Here is a 22651-nt window from a genome sequence, read left to right on the forward strand (position 1 = left end):
AGATGACGGGTGTCCTGTGGAGTGAATGAATTGCAACAATTTCTAACAAGCATACAGTCACCTGGTTTTGATCTCTTGATTGTGGCCTGGGAATAAAAGGCCGCTTGGTTTTATTGATAGATGAGACAGATCATATATATGTGCCTTTGCTTGGTACAGAAAGAACAATAGATCGTATATTCCTCTATACAAATTATGGGGTATGAACCACATACTTGCATGACCCAAGTTTTGTAAATATAAAGTAATCACAATGTATACTTTTCCTTGGTAAGAAAAAGGTTTCATCAGAAAGCTTGAAAAGGAAACTAAGATAGCTAGAGATCAATTACAGCAATCAAAAATGTAAAAGGAAATCTTAAAAAATACATTGGCTATTTTATTTCTGAAGAACAATCATCCCACATGTCATGTAGGGTAATTGAAACATTCAGTCATTCATTGTAAGTTTTGAAACTGAAAGCAATATTAATTTTCAAATATACTTTAACTCTAAAATGAAACATCTAATTTCCCATCTTGCACTTTGTTAACATTCACAAAGTGGAAATTAACTTTTATGTCATTTCTGTTCTCTTTGCTCTTAAAAATCAAAACTCGCCTTTCATTGCTAACTACTAACAATGTACCCATATTTCCCCCATATTTATATTTAAAATTGTTTGCTTTGTGATTATTCTTCTCATTCTTTTAGAATAAAAGGGTTTAATCTTGCTCCATCATACCAAAGATACACTGCTGATAAGTAATACAGACTTTGTAGGATTCCTTTCAGTTCAGATTGTTAGTATGAAAGCTTGCTTCATTGTTGGCAAGTAAAATTATACTGTATTTAGTTGCCTACTCTGATCACAGTATGTAACAAGATTTTTTAAAAAATGAACCGATAATTTAAACAGAAGTAACTGTGCAAATCTTTATTATGATAGTAGAATAATGTGCTGAAATAAAAATTGATGCTGAAAGTATATGCTCTGGAAATATTTTAGTTTATCATCAGGTGTCCTCTTTCCTTCACAATTTTAACATAGTTTCTAACTTTAACATGATTCCTGATATCAGAATCATAATTTATTCATGGTATAAACATTTGTTGAGTGACAATATCTTAGGGATATTGTAGAAGATAGCTACACTTCCTAACCTGAAGAAATTAAGTATCAGAGATCTTATTTCCCTGAATTTTGTACGCTAACCAACAGTTACTCTACATATTTCACTAAAAATGATTATGGCCATTTGTTAAGAAAAATGGAATATACATATGGTAGTGGTTGTTTCCTCATTGCTCCTAATTAGCTTAGAAATCAACAAGTCCCTAGTCATAGCCTTACAGACCATGATCTGAATGACACACACACCCAGTGCACGAATTTCGTGCACCAGGCCCCTAGTTCTATTATAACAAATCATACTTATTCCTTTACTAAAATAATGTTGCCTAAGACACTTAGCTATTCTTTATAAGGCAGTTCTTTTTCAGTATAATTTTAGGCTCAGATTTATTGCTTTGAATATATGTAGTATTTTGTTGCAATGAGTCCATATTTCAGGCTTTCACTGGTCTTTTTCTAAATTAAGTTGAATTGTGAGGTTTTTGTGGGGGCTTTGACTCACTGAAGAATCAATTTTAATAAGTACCAGTAAGCGCTAAATGTTATGGTGGTGGAAAGAGCTATGCATTCTCTTCCTATATCTTCCCAAGTTTCTATCATAATAATGATACTAAATTTCATTGTCTGTAACTGGAAGCCATTATTGACGGTGTGTGAGTATTCCCACAGGGTCCCCTGCCATTGCCACTTCCATCATTCTGTCTTTGAATGTCACCCAACAGAGACCTTGGCACATTATTCCACTTTTAAATCTCTTTGTTGCTAAATCTTTCCACTACATCTGGTTAATTTCTCTCCTTTCTATAGAGCACTAGTGAAAGTCAGGAGATTTGTGTAAACACAGAGTGCTATTCCTGGAGTACATATCTTGAGTTGTCGATGAGGCTCCCCTCTAATCTCAGTTTTGAGTGTCCTGAGAGCAGTGACTGAAGAGATGCCAGAAGCTCATCTCCTACAACTCATGATTTGGGTGTTAGAATTCATCACACTGGCTTCCCATTTCCCAGATATCAAAAAGCAATTTTCGAATACGAGGAGACATTATCCTCTTCTATTTTTTTTCTAAATTCATTGTACAAACTCATCAGTGATCTTAATCTCTCTGATTCTTTAAGTATTTCCTTTTAAACACATCTAATAATAACTCTCTCCCAGGAATATTGGCGTCTAATTAACACTTGTTCGTCAGAAGTTTTAGGATCTTCTGCTGGAAAGGGGATTGTGGACACATGCAGTATTATCTTGGAGAGCCCTGCATCTTGCTTCATTGAATGGGGCTAGTGTCTGTGTGTAATCAAATTAAGCACACTGCTAGAGGCTTATGCTGTAATTAATGAAACCCATGCAGGCTGAATGAAGTGGTCAGTCTATTATTTTGAGATTGAATAATTAAGTCTGAAGAGCTTCAGTGTTTTCTCAAGTAACTTCTGTTTTCAGATGACTATTGACATTTTGGCTCTCAATTTTGCTTTACCGTGTCAATTAGCTTGGTGTCAATTCATGTCATGCAGATTTCATTATCACATAAAAATGTTGCATTTTTACAAGTTTGTATTTTAAAGAGTAGAATGAAGTCCTACCTATGACACAAAACTAAACAAGCTCAACATACGAAACAGGCGAGGGGAATGGCATGCATTTTACTAAGGGCCTGTTCTGTGTCAGGCACTATATGGACACCGTACATATGTGCCCTCATTTAATTTTTCCCCAACCACACAGTGAAGTTCCTACAACCCCCTTTTTGTGGATGAGGAAACAGGCGTGGGGAGGTTAGATAATTTATTGAAGGTCACAGTGAGCAAGTGGCAGGGGTAGTATCTGAACCCAAGTCTCTCTGATTCTGAAACTCAAGCTCTTTCCATGCGTAGCAGAGGCCTGTGTCTATGCAGCCAGAAGAAGGTGTTAGCAGGGCCTTGGTGACACATACCTTCAGTGTCTTGTTGTGTCTCTGCAGCTCCCGACACAGACTCTCCAGTTTGCTCCGAGCGAGGATAGCTCTGCTGTGTTCACTTTGTAACTGGTCCTTTTCCTTTTGGATTTGTGCCTGTTTCTTTTGTAGGAGCTTTAAAGTCTTCTGCTCAGTGCGATGTTCGTCCAGCTAGACAGGGGCGTGGGGATGCAAAAGGAAATGGCAAGACTCTCTTTGGAGTTGATAAAAAAGGGGCAAAAGAGGAGATGCCTAAAGATCACTCGGTGGTTGTTTGGAAATATTTTCTTTGTTATTATCACCGTCCCTCTGGAATCAAATGATCCTCACCAATGTTACCTTTGTAGTACTTGTGGATACTGTTTTCACAGCTTAACATTCACAAGTTTTTCCTTATCATCACTATTATTATTGACCTCTTCTTACTTTTGTCTTCTTTTTCATAGTCTAGAGCCGTGGTTGGCAAACTGCGGCTCGCGAGCCACATGCGGCTCTTTGGCCCCTTGAGTGTGGCTCTTCCTAAGCCTTAGGAGTACCCTAATTAAGTTAATAACAGTGTACCTACCTATATAATTTAAGTTTAACAAATTTGGCTCTCAAAAGAAATTTCAATCGTTGTACTCTTGATATTTGGCTCTGTTGACTAATGAGTTTGCCGACCACTGGTCTAGTGTTTTCTTTCTTGAGTCTCTCAAATGATGCCAGTCAATATTGGAAAGGCATGTTTCAGAATCTGTAAACTGCCAGAAGTCATACTAATTAATGCCTAGCATTGGGGCAGTGGTCAATGGTGTGTCTGCTTGGTTTACCTTTACTTTTCAATACTTTCTCAAAATAAGCTTATAGAAACTATTTTAAAGAGTAAGAAAGAAAAAAAGTAGCCTCCTGGTAAACAGAAGATGAAGTTTGTGGGTTGTGATAAAGGGGGAGAAGAGAAGGCACCCCTTGACTATCTCTAAGCATTGACAATTTGCCACCAAAATTTCACAAATAGCCACCACACAACTTAGCATGATGACTAGTATTTCTAATGTGCCTTGCTCTCTGCCCATTCACATATCCCTCATGCTTATGCTGAATAAGTCATGACAGTTGTTTCTGCTGAGCACAGTGGGGCCTCTCTCCCCGTCTCCAGCAGCCATAACTAAGCATCAGGGACGGTGTGGAAAGTGGAGCCAGTGCACCCTGGACCTTCCATCTCAGGATGCTCAATAAAATGTGGGACCAGTTAAAATTGAATTTCAAATAAATAAGGGATAATTTTTTTAGTAAAGATATACCCAAAGTATTGCATGGGACATACTTTTACTAAATAAATTTGTTGTTTGTTTACCTGAAATGAAAAGTTAACTGGCTATTCTGTATTTTTATTTGATAAATTGGGCAACATTTTTTTAATCCTCACCCAAGAATATATTTTTTATTGAGTTTAGAGAGAGAGGATGGGAGAAAGAGAGAGAATAAAGAACATCGAAGTGAGAATCATTGATTGGTTACCTCATCTATGTGCCCAACTAGGGATGGAACTCAAAACTTAGGTATGTTCCCTGACCGCAATCAAACCCACAACCTTTTGGTGTATGGGATGATGCTCCAACTGCCTAAGCCAACTGGCCAGGGCAAATTTGGCAACATTTTTATGGAATTCTAATTGGGTTGGGGCAGTTTGAGTATCAACCTCCAGCAGCCCTTAGAGATTAGCACACTCTAGGAGAGTGGATCTCCGATTGACATTCACTGTGACCACAAGCAAGTGCCGTCCTTTGTCCAGAGCCACGTCCTCTGCTGGACTCAGTCTGATCACCTGAATCACGCTGGTTAAGCCAGGTATGTACTTGTCGTAATAATGACCTTGCTGCCTAAGGGAGAGGGAAAGCTCTGGGAAGCCCCTCTATGCTTTAGGACCCTAGGTGTCCTAGGCCAATGGATACACACATGACACGAATCCTGATGTGTACCTCAGTTACCCTAACTTGAAGAAGCATTTGTTCTTTCTGAACTAGATGAACCAGACTGTCACACTTTCCTCAGTTCACAAATTGTTTTACCACACTGAAATGATCATGATACATCCTTGCCACATTTAGGTGGGGGTAGTCATACATGATATTTTATCTTCATACTTATGGGAAATATTTAATTATTAGTGAGAATTAACATCAGAAAAACCTAGGCCCATATTACTATACATATTGATATTCTTCTTGAATTTCAATTGGAAAAATCAGTTGTATTTTATTATATATTTTTCACACTCACCTCCTGTTCATAGGACATATGAGGTCCTTTCACTTTGCATATGTTTATTAGATAGGGGTGAAACGTCTCATACTTATGTTTAGACTGGAAATGAGCTATTGTCCTTTCTTGAAATTTATATATTGTTGTTGTTATTGCCTTTATGCTTTAGACCAGAGGTCGTCAAACTTTTTAAACAGGGGCCAGTTCACTGTCCCTCAGACATTCCACACATGCGCACTGCGGGCCCGGGACAAGTCGGCTGCTAAGCAGGACAGGCAGCGGCGGCAAAAACACCCGGCGGGCCGGCGGGCTGCATGTGGCCCACGGGCCGTAGTTTGAGGACCCCTGCTTTAGACTTTACCCTTTGAATATTAAACCATATATCAGCATTTCTCAGCCTTAGCACTATTGATCTTTTGGGCCAGATCATATTTTGTTTTGGGGGTTGTCCTGTGCACTGTTTAGCAGCATTTCTGCCCCCTACCCACTGCTGGTAGCACACCCCCAACCCCCGATTGTGACATCCAAAGTACCTCCAGGCAGATATTTCCTATTGTCCCATGGTGGGCGAAACGGCCCCTCTGGGGGAACCTGCCCTATGTGATTGATCTGAGTGTCAGAAGGAGGATACAGTACATGTGCTTCATAAGTTGGAAGAGATCATCTGTGCTTGCTCATCAACCATTTGTGTTGTAGTTTACACAAGATCATACACATCTGAAATTTAGCTAGGTCAGTCTTGCTTTGCTTTAAATAAAAACCCTAAACTCTCTAATAATTTTTTTATTTTAGAGTGTGGCTTATTTTGTATAATTAGTTCAGATTTATGTGAATGCATATGAAGTGACTTGATTAATGAAAACAAACATATTGCCACTGAGTCAACTTCAGTCCAATGCTGGCTTTGTGGTTTAACAATGCACTTAGACACAGTTCTATACACTTGTAACAGGCATATAGGATTTTTATCTGAAAGTTCTCCTGTTCTCTCCTTTGTGTTATTAAATTAAAAAAGTAAAATTGGTGCCAAGAACTAAATCACAATAGTATTAGCGAAGTTGTTGTAACTATTTCAATATTGAGGAAATTTGCAAAAAATACTTCTCCTAGCTCATTTCTTAATTTAGTCATAAGGTGTTCTTATTTATTAATGAACTTATCCTTATTTATAAATGAATACCATAGTAGATACTATTACAAAACTCCAAATCTGTAAGGTTGAGTGAACTGGAGTGGCACTTTGATTCACAGCTTTGAATTTGATGATTTATTCTATGCTAACACTTATATTTCAGACACTTTCTGTATTAATATTCAAATCAGTGAGCAAGAAAATAGGTTTTAGTCTCCAAGTAAAAGATTAAAATTTCTCATAATTTTTTCTTTCTGAAAATTAAAATTAATGGTTTTTTTGGGATCAATGTTCTCCTATGTTTTCTAGAGTGCTCTTTGAGGTTTTAATGTTTATTAGACATGATACAAATGTCAAGGCATAGTAAGTAAGGCTTGAATTGAGGAGGATCTCTGGAAGAGTAACCTCTGTGGGGATGACTGCTTGGCTAGATGGTGAGCAGATGCTGGGAGTTCCCTGAGACCAAGGTGAGCAGCCCTGGCTTATGAAGAAAATATTGGGCAGAGTGGAGAAGTAATTCTTCTTCCAAGTACTGCTGTGGGGCTGCAGTACCATGAATGGCTTTCTGTGTGAGTCTGGAATGCCACACAGTCCAGTCAAGTATGGAGCATGGCGCTAGAAACTAAACATGGTGTTGGCATGAATAGCTACATTGAAGGGGCAAAGGAAAAATGATGTGGAAAATATTGAAAAGAGCAGGATGGACAGATGAGAATGGAAGCCATATTTTTTGGAAAAATATTTTTGACACAACTTATTTTGTGGTATTGAAATTGTTCATAGATGGTTAACAGCCAATGTTAAATAAGTTGCAATAAAATTGATACACTGATAGTTACTTTATAAATTTATACCATTCTTATGGAAAGCAATATGGTCATAAACACACAAAAACAAAAGGCATTCATACTGTTTGATTTAGTGATCCCAATTCTGGAACTTTTTCCTAATATGAAAAAGAGAGAGCAGGAACAAATCGAATGTGTGATAATGTTCACTGCAGCAAACACCGGAAGGAATCTTAAGTGTCCCAAAATGAAAGAACCAGTAGATATGTCCACTTTGTGGAAAATAACAATGCTTTTACAAAATATAATTATGAAGACTATCCTATATAATAAAAGGGTAATATGCAAATAGACTGAACAGCCGAACAACCGAACAACCAATCAAAGCATAATATATTAATGATATGCTAATGCTGCTCAACTGCTCGCTATGATGTGCACTGACCACCAGGGGGCAGATGCTCCGACTAGTAGGTTAGCTTGCTGCTGGGGTGCAGCCAATCGGGACTGAGCGAGATGGGCCAGACACTCCCTGGAGCCCTCCTGGTGTCCCTCCCCGGCCCAATCACTGTGGGATCCCTCAACCTGGCCTGCACCCTCTCACAATCCAGGACCTCTTAGGGGATGTTGGAGAGCCGGTTTCAGCCTGATCCCACAGGCCACTCCCCTTGGGCTCATGGCTGGGGAGCGCTGCTGCAGCAGCAAAAGCCTCTCCTAATTGGGACTGATTGGGCGCAAGCCTGCGGCAGGCACAATGGGGCTGGGATGCGTGGGAGCAGCAGATAAGAGCTGCAGGCGGTGTTGGACTGCGGGTTTCAGCCGATCCCTGCAGGCCACCTAGAGGGGCCCCACCTGTGCACGAATTCGTGCACTGGGCCTCTAGTAAACTATATGGGAAAATATATGCCATATGAGCGAAAATACCAGATTCCAGAGAGAGAGAGAGAGAGAAAAACACAGATTTGTTATTTCGCTTATTTATACATTCGCTGATTACTTCTTGTATGTGCCCTGACTGGGGGGTGAATCCGAAACCTTGATGTATCAGCATGATGCTCTAACCAACTGAGTTACAAGGCCAGGGAAATTGTATTTTTCTTGCCCCTATATTTTTTTAAATAATGTTTTCTTTTCTTTAACATATTATTGTAAGAATACAGCATATAATACATATAACATACAAAAATGTGTGCTAATTGACTGTTATCAGTAAGGCTTTGATCAACAGTAGGCTATTATCAGTTAAGTTTTTGGGGCGTCTAAAGTTATACTCAGATATTTTATTATGCAGGGGGTTGGTGCCCTAATCCTCATGTTGTTCTAGAGTCAACTCTATATGTACCTCGTGATGGTAATTATAATAAAAGGTACCTCTGCATATATAGCAAAACTGGAAAGGAAGATGTATAAATCAAAGTTTCTGTTTTTTAATATGGGATTAGAGATATTTTTACTTGAATTGTGTATTCAGAATTTTTCTTATATCTTAATGATATGGGTTGTATAGTGAAAAATAATTAAAAAGCATTGTTGGCAGAGTTAGGAATAAGCTAGTCTCTCAGGATTTCAGAAGTTCTGTGAGTCTACTGCATAGACAATTTAGCATAACAGGATGCACAGATAAATGAAAGAAAGGACAGAGCAAACTAGGATTACAGGACTAAAATTAGAGTGAAAAAGAAAGAAAACAGGTCCCTCAAATTCTACTCCATCAAGTACCTAAGGGATTTGTGGGCCTGAAGCTCATTCAGTTCTGGAGTTCCTCTTTTTAAAACCAAAACCCAAAAATACATAATTAAGAAAAGAGGAGTATGTCCAGGGCCTCAGAGGGGCCCGTGTAAGCGAGAGGCCCTGACTCATAGCTGTTTGGCTGCCCAGTGAATCTGCCCTTGGGGGCAGGGCAACCCGCTGCCTGGAGGAGTTGTTCTGCTGTGTGAGTGGACATAAGTTTCATTCTGTCAACACTTCCCTAACAGAAATAAGTAAGTTAATATTTTTTAAAGAAAACAAGCAGAAATGAGAGAGAAGCACATTGCCTTGCTTCACTTGAGAGGGTGCCACCTCTCAGCTGTGGGCTTCGCACACCCCAGTGTAGTACACAGGCTGCTGATGTCACTCCTTCAGCAAGTTTGGGCAGGGTTCATTGAAACCAGACAGGCTGGCTTCACTGAATGCTTCTCCTTTTCCTCCCTGCCCACTGCAGGAGTACTGGTGAGGATACAAGACACATCATGGCTTCTCTGAGGTCTGAGGTCTGCCCTTCCTCCAGTAGCCCTGACTTTTTGCGAGGGAGACTGAATGGGGAGGACCAGGAACTGGGCACAATGTAGTTTACATCAAACACTATGCCATGTGAGGGAAGGGGAGGAGAATGTAGATCAAAGAGAATAAATGAATGAATAACTAATTAGCTAACTGACTACCTAACTAAAAGTCATCAAGACTAAATGAGAATGTGTCACAAACTGAGGGGGTGGGATTAACTCAACCCTCTTCCTGAGGGAACACCCTCCAAAAACCTGAGCACAGAATGGAATGAAAGTTTGCCTTTGTTTGATTGCAAAGCTAAAAAGAACTTTAAAATATCCAGGATTTTCAATTATCTATAATTTTCTGTTCCATCCCCCAAATCACACATGTACTCAAAGGTGGAGTAGGCTCCAGCACTATCTTCGTTCCCCACTCAGCTATTATTCCTCGGATTTTTTGTTTCTTTTTCCTATAAAATTTTTTGCTTTTATAAATTCCATCTTTGGCTTATCTGAGCTAACCAGTCATGGTTGTAATGATGTACCTAAAAAATGAACAGCCTCCTTTTCTCAGCTCTAACTGAGCCTGAATCTTTCTGATAAAAAGCGTTAATCAAAGATCTTACCAATTCAGCATACTTCTTGAACAAAAAATCAAGCTTTTCTTCAGGTGTTTGCAACTTGTTCAGATTTTGCATTAGCAGGTTGGCTTCTTTGCCTTAAGAGAAAACAAGAACGGTGAAGATGTTTTTAAAAGTAAGTGTTAAACTTGAAGTCAAATGATATGGGCTAGAATCTCAGATTGTCAATTTGCTAGTTACTATCCAACCCTTACCAAGCTACTTAACCTGACCTTCAGATATCATTTTCTTCTCCTATAAGAAACGTAGGCATCTTGGATGACACCTACCTTACAGAGTGAGGATTAGTTGAGAAGTTGGTGAAGGTATGTGCTACAACATCAGGCTCATGGTAGAGTCTCAATATAACAGTAGTGCCCAAGAATCCATTCTTGTTAATCTCCACCCCCCGTATTCTAAATGTTCAAAAGAATTTTAAGTATTTTAAAAATATTCAAAAGAATAAAATAAACTGACTTTATGAAAGAATAATCAATTTCCCCACATTAATTAATTTTAAAAAAGGAAAAAAAAATGGTCCATCAAAATTTCTGACTGCTATGAAATAGCCATCATTGATACATAAAGTTGCTATAATTCCAGCCCAAACCAGAGAAACTTGACAGTTTTGTCTATCTTTTTTATTTGTATTTTATTTTTTTGGTGTTGCTGTTCTTTTAGTACCCTTTTCCTCTCTTTTGGGGGAATCAGATTCTCTTGTTTATGTGCATGATCCCTTCCATGAGTTTTGGGTGTGAATAACTCTGATCATATTTCCCATCAAGCAGAGAGTAAAATCAGTAGATAAAGAAAACGGGCCCATGACATGCAAGGTCTTCTCCAGGCCTTTGTGTGTCTCTTTGGTTACAGGTTAAGCCTTCCTGGGCCTTCCCTTCTCCCTCCCAGGACTTAATCTCTGTTGACAGTCTCATTTTCTGTTCCCAGTATGAGTTTGTGTTACACTAAAATCTCATCTGTTCATGGTTATTTGATGGTAAGCCTCAGATTCTTTCCACCTCCGCTCCATTGTTCTTCCTTTTGTCTTCAGCTCAAACTGTCCAGTTTGCCTTCCTATGGTGCCCAGAAATCTTGTCTTTAAGTAGCCATAGGGAGGAGAGAGACCCAGAGGCCTACCTGTACCACTGATTATATATTTTCAAAAGTCCAATCAGGTGGAACAGAGTGACAATTACTCTGTCTAATCAGAATACGGAGGCCAAGCCCCACAGTGGAGCCCATGTCTCTCAATATAAATATGCTTAAGAATATCAGCAACTAGAGGCCCGATGCATGAACTTTGTGCAAGGGCCTCTGCCTCGGCCCCCACCTGCTGCGGCTTTGTCCAGAAGGAAGGATGTCCAGAAGGACGTCCGGTATAATTAGCATATTACGTTTTTATTATTATAGATTTAGACAACCTTTCCCTCATGTTGGAATTTCCTGTTTGCTGGAATTTTTTGCTTTCATCCCGGATAGGAAGAGAAATCATGAAATTTGGGTACAGGACATGGAATATAGTTGTTCTAAAAAAAATTATGTATCATTTATCTAAAATTAAAATTTCCTGGCCATCCTTTGTTTTTATTTGATAAATCTGTTAACTCAAATGGCTTCAAAGAACTTCAGGTCTAGAAAGAACTTCAAAGAGCACATAGACAACTGGTTAATTTTACAGATAAGAATCTAAGGCCCAGGGAGTCCAAAGTTACATGATTAGTACTGGCAGAGCCAAGGCCTGAATCCAAAGTTTGTCTACTTGCTCTAAATCACTTCACTCCCTTGTGGAATTTTGATGCCAGGGAAGCCAAGAGAAATAAAAGGAAACTATTTTTGAAAAAAAAAAAAATGACCTCATTCCTAACAGCTGGTTTCGTCTATGGTTTCGTCTGTCTTTGCCCAGTGCGTCAGTTCAGATTAGAGACATGGCCTAAGACAGGGGAGAAGGTGGGTGTGAGAGGTGCCCCATCAGCTCTCCAATCATGGCCTGGAATAACATGCTGCCTTTAAACTGATCATCACTGCTGTCTCTCCCCCCCCCGCCCCAGCACCCCCGGCTCCCCCCATGGGTTTTGAGTTATTTCTCTAGCAGCAGGGATGAGTGTGCCTGGTACAGGTCAGGCCATCCCTTCACTCTTGTCTTCTGTTTGGGGAAGGTTGCCCACATGAAGACTGCTGTCCTGAGTTAGTGTCATCTGTGAAAGGCAAGACACTGCACTGTTGATCACATCAGGCCCAGGATCCAGCACAGTGCTTGCTCTGTGACAAGTGCTCAGCAAATGTAGGTAATAATGGAACAAAACAAAGCCAGCCAGTGCACGCTAGCATCAAATGAATAACCGACTAGAGCAGTGGTTCTCAACCTGTGGGTCGCGACCCCTTTGGGGGTCGAACGACCTTTTCACAGAGGTTGCCTAAGACCATCGGAAAACACATACATAATTACAGATTGTTTTTGTGATTAATCACTATGCTTTAATTATGTTCAATTTGTAACAATGAAATTGGGAGTCACCACAACATGGGGGACTGTATTAAAGGGTCGCGGCATTAGGAAGGTTGAGAACCACTGGACTAGAGGAAAGATAGGTCTTACTGTCACTGGTGACATTTAGTGTATGCTAGGATAACTCAGTGTGAGTAAGGACACGTAAAACCATTACATGTCTCCTTTGGGGGGCGATAGAAACACCTGAGTGAGTCCAATGGCTCTCTTTTTCCCCCACATTAAGTATCTTTCTCCTTTTTGTTTTCTTTAACTGTGAGAAGGGTTGCTTTCTTTTTTTTGATCATCACACTCACTGAGGTCTCTTCCCATATGCTGTTATTTTGTATAGAAGAATGACATTCAGAAACATCATCTACTCTTCTAAAGTGATTTCTCCCTTCAACAACAACAACAACAAAAATCCAAGAAATCAGAATCAGGCATGTGCAGAATTCATAAATTAGCAACACCAGAGAACTTATTTTTTAAGCTTTCATTGATTTTGCTGGACTGGAGTGGTGTATGGGATTATCATAGAAGAAGGGAATACACAAAGAGATTTGCTCATCTTTTAAGAAAGGCTGTAATTATAATTCCATAGAAATGGGGTCATTTGGTGGCAGTGTTGGTAACAAGAGGAAAAATTATTTTATTCAGGATCATTTATTGGGAAGGGATGATCTGTCTCCTCAATGTGTCATTCGAAAGCAACGTGATTGTGAAATTAGTCATAAAGAAAGCAAGGGACTGCCCTGAAGTCCTCATTAAAGCTGGGTAAGGTTTATGGTGGCAAATAGCCATTATCCTACAGAATGCTCAGTTTGGTTGTAAGTCTACACGAAAGAAGAACCACCTGTGCAGCAAGAACAGCCATGTCACATGGCTCTGGCCATTGATGCTATTGTAGACTGCAGGAGTATTGGAATATAAAGGAATTATTTCTACATCAAAGAAACTAAAATCTTAAATTAAGACAATTGAAGTTAGCTATAGAAATGTAGACTGAGATTTTTCTCAAACCTTTAGCAGAATGATAACTATTTATGCAAATTTTGGTGACAAATTATATAGATTTAATGAGTGTTCAAAACTGCTTTTTCTCTTGTAAAATTATCTTTTAGAACTTTGGTGCTAAAATTTGGTCTTGAATACACATGTGCGCCTATCTTCTCTTTGATTTCCAAAAGTGGTGGAGGAAGCTTAAAGCAAGAAAAAACTGTGAATGTTCTTTTCAAATGTTAGGCCCAGAATATTTCATTGTTAACTTTGTTTTCCCTCTAACATAATTTAAAGATAATGAGTGTAATACAAATAATTCTTGAACACCTATAGATATCCTTTAAGGGAAATATGTATGTATCAATGTATGTAGACAGGAAGGACAGTATACTTAAATTCACACTGGACTCAGTTTGGGGGACCTGGATTCTAGAACTGACTGCATAGTTCACCAACTACTTGAGTGACCTTTTTACAGACTCTTGAACTTTCTGTGCCCCATTTTTCCTGTCTATAAAATTAATAAGTTGACTAAATGGATTCTGAGTTCAGCCTCTAAAATTTGATGACTGCATGACTGAAGTAGCTTTAACTATTTTTAGCTTGATACAGAAAACAACAACAAATAACATTGTTTGGTTGACATATTTGTTTACCTCAAGTGTTCTGATCCACTTTTAAAATTTATAAAGGTTCTCTTACCCCCTCACTGTCACCTCGTATAGTCATGGTTCTTGTTTGCTTTGCTTGTTTTTACTAATTACATCAGTTTTGAAAATACTATCTTCCCTGTGTTCTCTAGTCTCATTGTTTTCCATTCAGCTGACATTTTATTTCTCTTGTATTTTAGTGACCTTATTATATGTAATTGGAATTTTGGCTTCTCACTCATTTGGAGAGTGGTTTTGGACTTCTTATTAGTTCTGCTAATGTGTTTAAACCACTAGCAATTCCTTGGCTATAACTATAAAGAAAAACTTCTTAAAAAGAAAAAAATCTCTAAATCTAATAATGAGGAAATTATTCTAGGAAAAATAAAATAAAGCAAACATTATAATAAAAAAGAAACAGAAAGAACAGTAAGAAATGAATACATCCTTTCTCAACTCGGTTCAAGTTTAGAAGAGAGTACTAGTTATTTTGCTTGAGAGACATTTTTCTCTCTTCTTCTACCTGCTTCTCCAGACCCTCCTCTCCTTTCAGGATCTGGCCTAAGTTTTAGCTTCCCTATGAATCTACTGTGAACCCTTCAGTCTCTGCTGGTTCTTCTTCCCCATGAATTCATCTGGTCTCCAACTATCTCTTCCAGAAAATTTAGAATTTGTTTCAAAGCAGCAGTGTTTCCCTCTCACAGTGAAACTAGAAATCAAGCTAAAATGGATGAAACAGACCATCAGGGAAAGTGGCTGTTCTAAGGCAAAGTAAGTAAATGGCTGAAGACACTTTAGAAAAGCAATGTTTTAGTCAAGGTGCCCTTCCGAAAGTAGAACTGAAACTCACCTGTAACTAAAAGATGAAGCACATTAAGTGAGCTCAGTGAATGCTCCTCAACCAATATACGGATTTTTTTTATTTTTATGTAGATTTGGTTCTGCAATATTAATAACTTCAGAGCTTCCCTTTGCTTTCATTATGAGTAATCTCAAATCACATCAATTAGTTGAATAAACTCCCTCCTCTCTCCTCCCCTCCAATCTTTAAAACTATCTAGGCTTCAATTTCCCTGTCTATAAAATCAGTGGGTTGACTAGATGGAGTCTGAACTCAGAATGGACCTGCAGATCAGCTGTTTTTCTCGTGGACTTATGCTTCAAACTGATTTCCTATACAATTAGTTATCAACCGAAATACCAGAAGGTATATTATATTTTATCATTGTTTTGTGCTTGTTACTATGTGGTGCTTGTGCAGCCCACGTAATGTTAACAGAGACATGATTAATAAGACACCTGTGAGCCTGGAGGATGGTGTGAGGGAAGCAAGGGGGATACTTTAGATGCTAACAGGATATGTCATGGTGCTATCTAATGTGGAATCTGTTTTCTTTCAGTTCAGATGCCAAGGAAAAAGTGACTCTAAAAACTAAGGAGGTTTTAAAACATTCACCCAACTGCTTCAGTGTATAGCGTGTTGACTGTGGGAGGATATGCAACCTCTAAAGGACAAATAAGTCCTGAGTGCTTGGGTTGTAGAGACACGTACAAATGTTCCACGAAAGAAGGGTACTGTGGTCCAGTGTGTTTAGGAGATGTTGTAAACCATGCCCATCACTGTTGGAGATTTTCTTGTTGTATGCTATATGAAAGGTCAGAGAATCCTGGCAGTTAAGGAAATTTTAACTTGGTCTGAAATTTCCAGTAACCCAAAGTTGGAAGGTTTTGGGTTAGAGATCAGAACATTTCAGAACCTTAAAAATACCAATAAAGCAAATATTGCTTGATAAACATGTAATAGTTAAAAACTCACATTTGACCAAGTACATAAATGAAGTCGAAGCATGTATCTTCAGGTATGGGTAGGATGATTCAATAAGATCCTCCAAAGAGCTAGATAGACTTTCAAAGAGGACCACAGCTGGCGCTTTCTATTCTCCCCGAAAGGTGGAGGAAGCACTTTCAGAAGCATCAGAGCCATTGCTTCCACAAGCCATTTGTGTCAAAATTACCCAGGGTACCTCGGACCTACCAATGCTGAATCTATGTGCTGAGGAGCGGCATTTTTGACAAATTCCATATTTGATTCTAATGCACAGTTAAGTTGAAAAACCATTGATCTAGATCAGTGCTCGGCAAACTGCGGCTCGCGAGCCACATGCGGCTCTTTGGCCCCTTGAGTGTGGCTCTTCCATAAAATACCACGTGTGGGTGCGCAGGTGGCTCATGCGCAGAAGTCGGTTTTCGGCCTGGGCGAGGGTATTTTTGAAGAAGTACTGTTGATATTTGGCTCTGTTGACTAATGAGTTTGCCGACTACTGATCTAGATGATATGCAGTGCCATTTAATTGATAAACGGCCAAGAAGCATATTAAAATCACTTGCGGGCAACTGAAATAATATTTAAAATAGTGGTTGCTGCATGTTTAGATTAGCCTAAAATGTTGTTTTAACTCATATTGTAGTTGAAATAGTACAATGATTAGAAGAATATTCTGATGGTGTTCAGAGGAATGGCATGGAAGGGTCAGATACATGTAATTAGAGTGGACCCACCTGGGCACTGATTCACAAACATTGGTTCTGATCAAACACATTCAACTGAAATTTGGTAACTTGTGCATAGTGGCAGAATGAGAGTTGTGGAATTTTTTTCTCCTGATTTTTAAATTATTTGGTAATTAGAAGGTTAAAACAGATTTTGAAATAATTCATGAACAGAATAGAAACCAAAATTGGCCATCTTTAACTTTACTCCTACTGTCTTCTTATCATCCCCTCAGTACAACACATACAAATTCCTATGTAGAGGAAGTTTTAGAGTGAGAAAGCAAAATAACTTTTCTGGTTAGAAACACTTGAAATCATTCACCTTTGCATGTGATTTTTCTATTGTCTTATGGGAAGTGTAACAATGACTAATGCAAAGAGACTTTCTTTTGAGATGTCCTGGATAGAGAAGGAAAAAAATAGCTCTGTAACACACAGCAATTTCATTCTCCTTCCAAAAGTTCTCGAACACTAGAGAATTTGCACATTGGAACTTGGTATTGTCTGGGTTAACCTTTTGCTAGATGGGTCAAGTATGCTTTTCGAATGTGTCTTTTAGCCCTTTTTGAAAGCATTGCCAGCAATGGGCTTTAAGCATCACAGGGATGTCCTGTGCCAGCATGGGCATACTTTTGGGTTTACAGATAATCTGTTACTGGAGTCTGAATCCAGTTCTAGCTCCAACAGCTCACAACCTTTCACTCTGCCACATTGTCTTTCAGAAATGAGTAAGATGTGATCACTGCCCTTGATAGATTCTCCATCCAGCTTGGGAGGAAGCTATATAAATAAATGATTGCTGCAGAACATTTAATAATGAACTAAGGAGCGTGATGCTAACTCGACCTGGGCCTGTCAGGAAATGTATCACATAGGAGGTGGTATTTATAGTGAGTGTTTCAGTAAAATTCACCAAGGAGGACAAGCAGAGGAGCATTCATATGCAAAGTAACATGCTTTCATTCCTAGCTAAAGCATTAATTCTCTCACCCTTCTTTCACAACCATTTTTGATGTTACCAATCCCTCATGGCTCTCCTAACAATTTCCCTGCACCTGTTCTAGCACTTACCCTATGTAATATAATTAGTTTACATGTTTTTCCCTCTCTTCATACCTAGAGCTCCCTGACTAAAAGGCTATGACAATTTAATTATCTTTGTGCACTTAGCACAGTATCTCATAAAGTGGAGACATTAATAAGTATTTGCTGAACCAATGAAATAATGAGAGTAAAAATATTTTCTGCAGTTGTTGACATTCTGAAATTGACACATTTCTGAAGAGCTTTGTTAAATAAAAAAATATACAGTAATGGGACATATTACTAAGTGATCTGACAATCATTTTATATGTACAAATCAATCCCGACATTTATATTTTGTTTAAATCCAAATTCCACTTGCTTTGATTTAAACAGCTTCCGTTTATGCATCCATTCATCCTTACAACAAATATTTATTGACCACCTACCATGTGCTATCCATTGTCCTGGACACTAGACCTCTGATGATGTTCGAATATGTACAGTCCCTGTCCTGCCCTTGAAAAAGGAGCTAGTGGGGAAGATACCCATTAACCAAAGAATCACAAAATAAATGTACATGCTTAAATGCTGATATATGCTAGGAAGGAAAGATACATAGTAAGAAAAAAGTAAGACTTCATCTATAGTTCAGCTAAGAAAATGCCGTTTGAGTTGTAAGCCCAATGATGAGGTAAGTGTCCTAATACTGAACTGGGGAATGGGGACCAATTTCTAGGTAGAGAATATAGGATGTAATCAGGCCAGTGGCAGGTTTAAAAAACTGCAAGAGAAGATCAGAATGACTAGTTATTAGGCGGCTGTAGGAGTGGTGGCGATAGGGGCAGAGTGTTCAGGAAGGGGATGTTGTGGGGTAGAGTGATGTGAGATAAAGCTGGGGAAAAATGGTTTGGGTTAGACCATAAGGGCTGAAAGACTATGTTAAGAATTTTGCTCTTTGTTCTACGAGTTAAACCATTAAGGACAGCGGGGAGGTGGGTAACATGTTGAAAGTTCACTTTAGCTCACTTGAGGGAAAGCAGCTGGAAGCCAGTACAGCAAGAGAAGTGTAGGGAAACCCTGTAGTAATTCAAATACGAGATGTATCTTTTAGTAAAGGTTGGAGGAAATGCCCTTTTGGAAATAATTCAAAGAAAAAGCATAATATAGGACGTAACTACTTGCCTAATCCTTTTAGGAATTTCTTTTCCAATTTTTGCTCTTTATTGCTGGCAGGCTCTTTGGCTGCAGGTGGCTCTCCAGAAGCCACGGGTTCTCTCTCGGTCTCTTCAGTGGCTTCCTCACAGTCCCTGTCCCCGCTGTCAGCTGGTTCTGTGTTCTCAGGCTGCTCCTTGGCCTTGGTAGAGCTCTCTTTCCCTGCTGTGCAGGCAGCAGACCCGTACGTGTTAATGATGTCTTCCAGCTGTCTATTCAACTCTTCAGTGATGTCATGAGCCCCTGTTTCCGGCTTCACGTCTGCCTCCTTCAATGGTGCTTGGAGTGGGGTTGAGGAATCCTGATCGCCTGGCTTTCCCAGGCCATTTTGACTGGGTAATGGTGAACTGCCCCCTGGAGGTGTTGACTGGGGTTCTCCCGGGAGCTGTACAGAGTGATTGGCCTCCATATGGAGTGGTACCTAGTGGCAAGCACAGTCAGGTTTCATGTGGCGAATCCAGTTGCATGTAAATGATAAGGACATCCCCAAATGAGCACCTACTAATTACAGTTTCTAACATAGAATGAATGTACTTTCACAAACCATAAATATTAGGAACAGTGGGAAGCTATTTTTCCAAATTGAGTCATACTGTTAGCATAGCTTTGGTTTTGGTCTTTAAAGTCCAGTAGCATCTCCGATTATTGGCATTGACAGAGTAACTCAAGATGTTGTTTTTCATGGCCATATTTGTTATTTTGCTTAGACTAGTCAATATATCTTATCATTCTCTTAAATAATTCTGTGTAGATTTACAATTAGTAGGCGTACTTGGATGTATATATTTAAAATAATTACATTTTAAATGGTGTTACTTTTTCAAAGTGAAAATATTTAATACAAGAGACACTGAACTTACTAAAATCCTTCATAATAATAATAATAATGTTTCTTAACTCTATTTTAATGTATAAATGAAGATTTGTTTGATATGAGTACATTAAGATAAATCATTATACTGGATACAAAACATACTTTCTTGCTTTTCTGGTATTTTCCTTTGCCCAGATGAGCAACATATAATTACCAATGATGAAAACACTTTTTTTGAGGTTAAAACTAGTATCATTTTGGGAATAAGACAGGAAATGAGAAAAGGTATAAATTAACAAACAAACTGGTATGGAAACATGGTGATGCTCATAATAATAATTCTTTGAATTCCTATAATATTTTGTTCTAATATAAAAATTGACTATCTTATAGAAAAAAAGAAGAGAGTGCAACATTCTCAGTCAAGAAGCATTAGGGTAACTTAATTTTTAAGAAATAACAATGTTTAATGAACAGGGAGGGAATGAGCTAGAGAAATAATCAAGATATAATTTGGGCTCTTTGGAAATAGGGGGCAAGGAATGAGCTGAGTCAAGGATTTCAGGGTTCCTGGCTATTACCAATCTGGGCTTGCAATAGATTTAGCTTAAGCCTTTAAGTTATGGTGCATTTTATTTACAAATGATAGTTAATGGTGATGGAGCTAATTAGCAGGATAAAAATATGACAGGATCCCCATAATGCACAGGTTTTGCTGTGGTGGTGGCATGAAAGCAAAAACAGAAACATACTGCTCTACGCATTGCATGGCTTCCTGCTCCCTTTCTCAGGGCAGTAGATGTCAAATGCTCAAACACCAACAAGAACGGAAAATTCAACATACAGACATCGCCTCCCACTTGTGGCCCTCACCAAGTACTTGTTAACTTGGAAGGAAGTACTTTTTCTCACCCATTTTATTCTATTTTTTCTTTTTTATTGAATTTATTGGGGTGACATTGGTCAATAAAATTATATAGATTTCAGGTCTATAATTCTATAACACATCATCTATCATATTATGTGTTCACCATCCCAAGGTAAGTCCCCTTTCATCTCCATTTATCCTCTTCTACCTCCTTCACCCCTTTCTCTCTGGTAATTGCCATACTATTGTCTGTTTATGAGGGTGGTTTTTTGTTGTTGTTGTTGCTTTTTGCTTATCTTTTCACCCGAAATCCCCACTCACCCATTCTAATCCACCAACTTTATTATCTAATGATACAGTAAACAGTTTCATTCTCTTCATCACTGAAATTTCTTTATCCCAACCCCTACTTGTTGGGCCCACTCATCTATATATAACTATGCCTCCCCTGAACTTGGAGAAAGACGGGTAGCACCTGCTGTCCAGCCAGAGCTATTTTAAGCTCTTCTAAAAGGAGCCATGGCATTTAGTGCTTTATCCTTGACAATCAAGGGAAGAGAGTACTTTTAATACAAATTGAAAACAGTAAACATTTACTGGCTTAAATCCATATGCAGATTTTAAAGTGTTAGGAAGGCTTTTTAGGAGGTAATAAAGTCTAGAGTAAACCAAATTTCAAAGCAATGAATTTAAAACTGACACTCTCTATGAGTCTTAGTGTGGTTAGTATACATGCAAGTGTTTTGTTTGGACTAGTTTTATTCTTCATTCACCAGAGGCCATCATCATTGATGTTTTTATGTTAATCCCATGAGTACTTTTTAAACACATGTACCATATTTACTTTAAAACGGAATAACTTAGTCATTGTAAACCACAGAACAACTCAATTCCTAAAAGTAGCCTAGTCTCAAGATAATTCTACAAGAGGAAAAACAAGGTCAAAGAACTGTTACTTTTAAATCGTCTCTTTCTAGATTAATTTTACAGCAGAACATTTGTAAATTTTAGCTTTTATAAACTTTCCTGCCTGCCTTTTTCCTCCTCTGGGAGAGAATTTTTCACTTGTACTAGCAGTTCCAGCAGATCATTACACATCCTTTCCTGAGCAACACATTTTAATTGTAAATAAAACAATGGAAAGTTCTTAAACAGTTCACTGGCAATCTGCAAGTTTCAAACACCACAAGCCACACCCCACGTCTTCTCACACTGCCTGGTCGGGGGAGTGTTTGTCATACTTACCAAAAGGCAAGGAGCTAAGCAGAAAGAGGAAAGGAGAGGCAAAGAGGCAGCAAAAAGCTAGTCAGAACAGCAGTGACAGCAGGAGACAGGCAGGCAGCTGGGTTTTTGCAAGGGAGAGAGAAACCAAACACACACACACACACACACACATGCACACACACACACACACACTCGAGTCAGCAGGAGAGCAGGGAGGGGGAGGGGAAAGGAACACGGTATGACATAGCAAGAGAGAAAAACCTCTAAGCTTTGGTAGCTGTCTCTTGGGCAGATGTCTTAGAAAGGAGACACAGCCGGTAGGTCTTATCAGATCCTATGTTTTATCCTTTAAACAATTTAAACTCTCAGCATACAACCCTTTTGCTAGCACACTTTTTTCACCATTGTTCTTCTGGGCAGAGATCAGTTTTTCTTATTTCTTGGTTTATTTCCAGTGTGGTCTATGAATCATCTCCTTTTTTCTCTTCTTATGCTTGTCTAATTGGGATCAGGTTTCTTATAAGAATCGTGGAAAAAGAGAGACCATGCATAACCAAAAGGAGGTGGTACAACCACTTTAATTCTGATGTCATTGTTTGGTTTGTTTGAAAAATATGAAATAAAAATTTAGAGGGTTATCTTGGCAGTGGGTTTAGGTCGTCTTCATGTGCACGGAATCCGTGTGACCCCAGGTCCCACGCCTTACTTGGGTAACTGCTTCACGTCTCAGGTGAGCCCCTGGCGA

At 38.9% G+C, this 22651-nt stretch overlaps 1 protein-coding gene across 3 annotated transcripts in view; it reads right to left on the reverse strand.

Moving 5' to 3' along the window:
* The window catches only part of TXLNB (taxilin beta), a 40548-nt gene extending 18474 nt beyond the window's left edge, over positions 1 to 22074 (reverse strand). Inside the window, exons 1-4 of one of the 3 annotated variants that reach the window (XM_059700511.1) lie at positions 21928 to 22074; positions 18971 to 19421; positions 10082 to 10173; positions 3046 to 3216 (exon numbers count right to left, since the gene is read on the reverse strand). In XM_059700511.1, coding sequence (XP_059556494.1) covers positions 3046 to 3216; positions 10082 to 10173; positions 18971 to 19409 — 702 coding nt within the window. In that variant the 5' untranslated portion in view covers positions 19410 to 19421; positions 21928 to 22074. The remainder of the gene's footprint in view (positions 1 to 3045; positions 3217 to 10081; positions 10174 to 18970; positions 19422 to 21927) is intronic. The other 2 variants (XM_059700510.1, XM_059700512.1) reach the window with 2 other exon arrangements.
* Between the last annotated feature and the right edge of the window lie 577 nt (positions 22075 to 22651).

Source organism: Myotis daubentonii, chromosome 6 (genome assembly GCF_963259705.1).
Source record: "Myotis daubentonii chromosome 6, mMyoDau2.1, whole genome shotgun sequence".
In the NCBI taxonomy this organism is placed as follows: Eukaryota; Metazoa; Chordata; class Mammalia; order Chiroptera; family Vespertilionidae; genus Myotis; species Myotis daubentonii.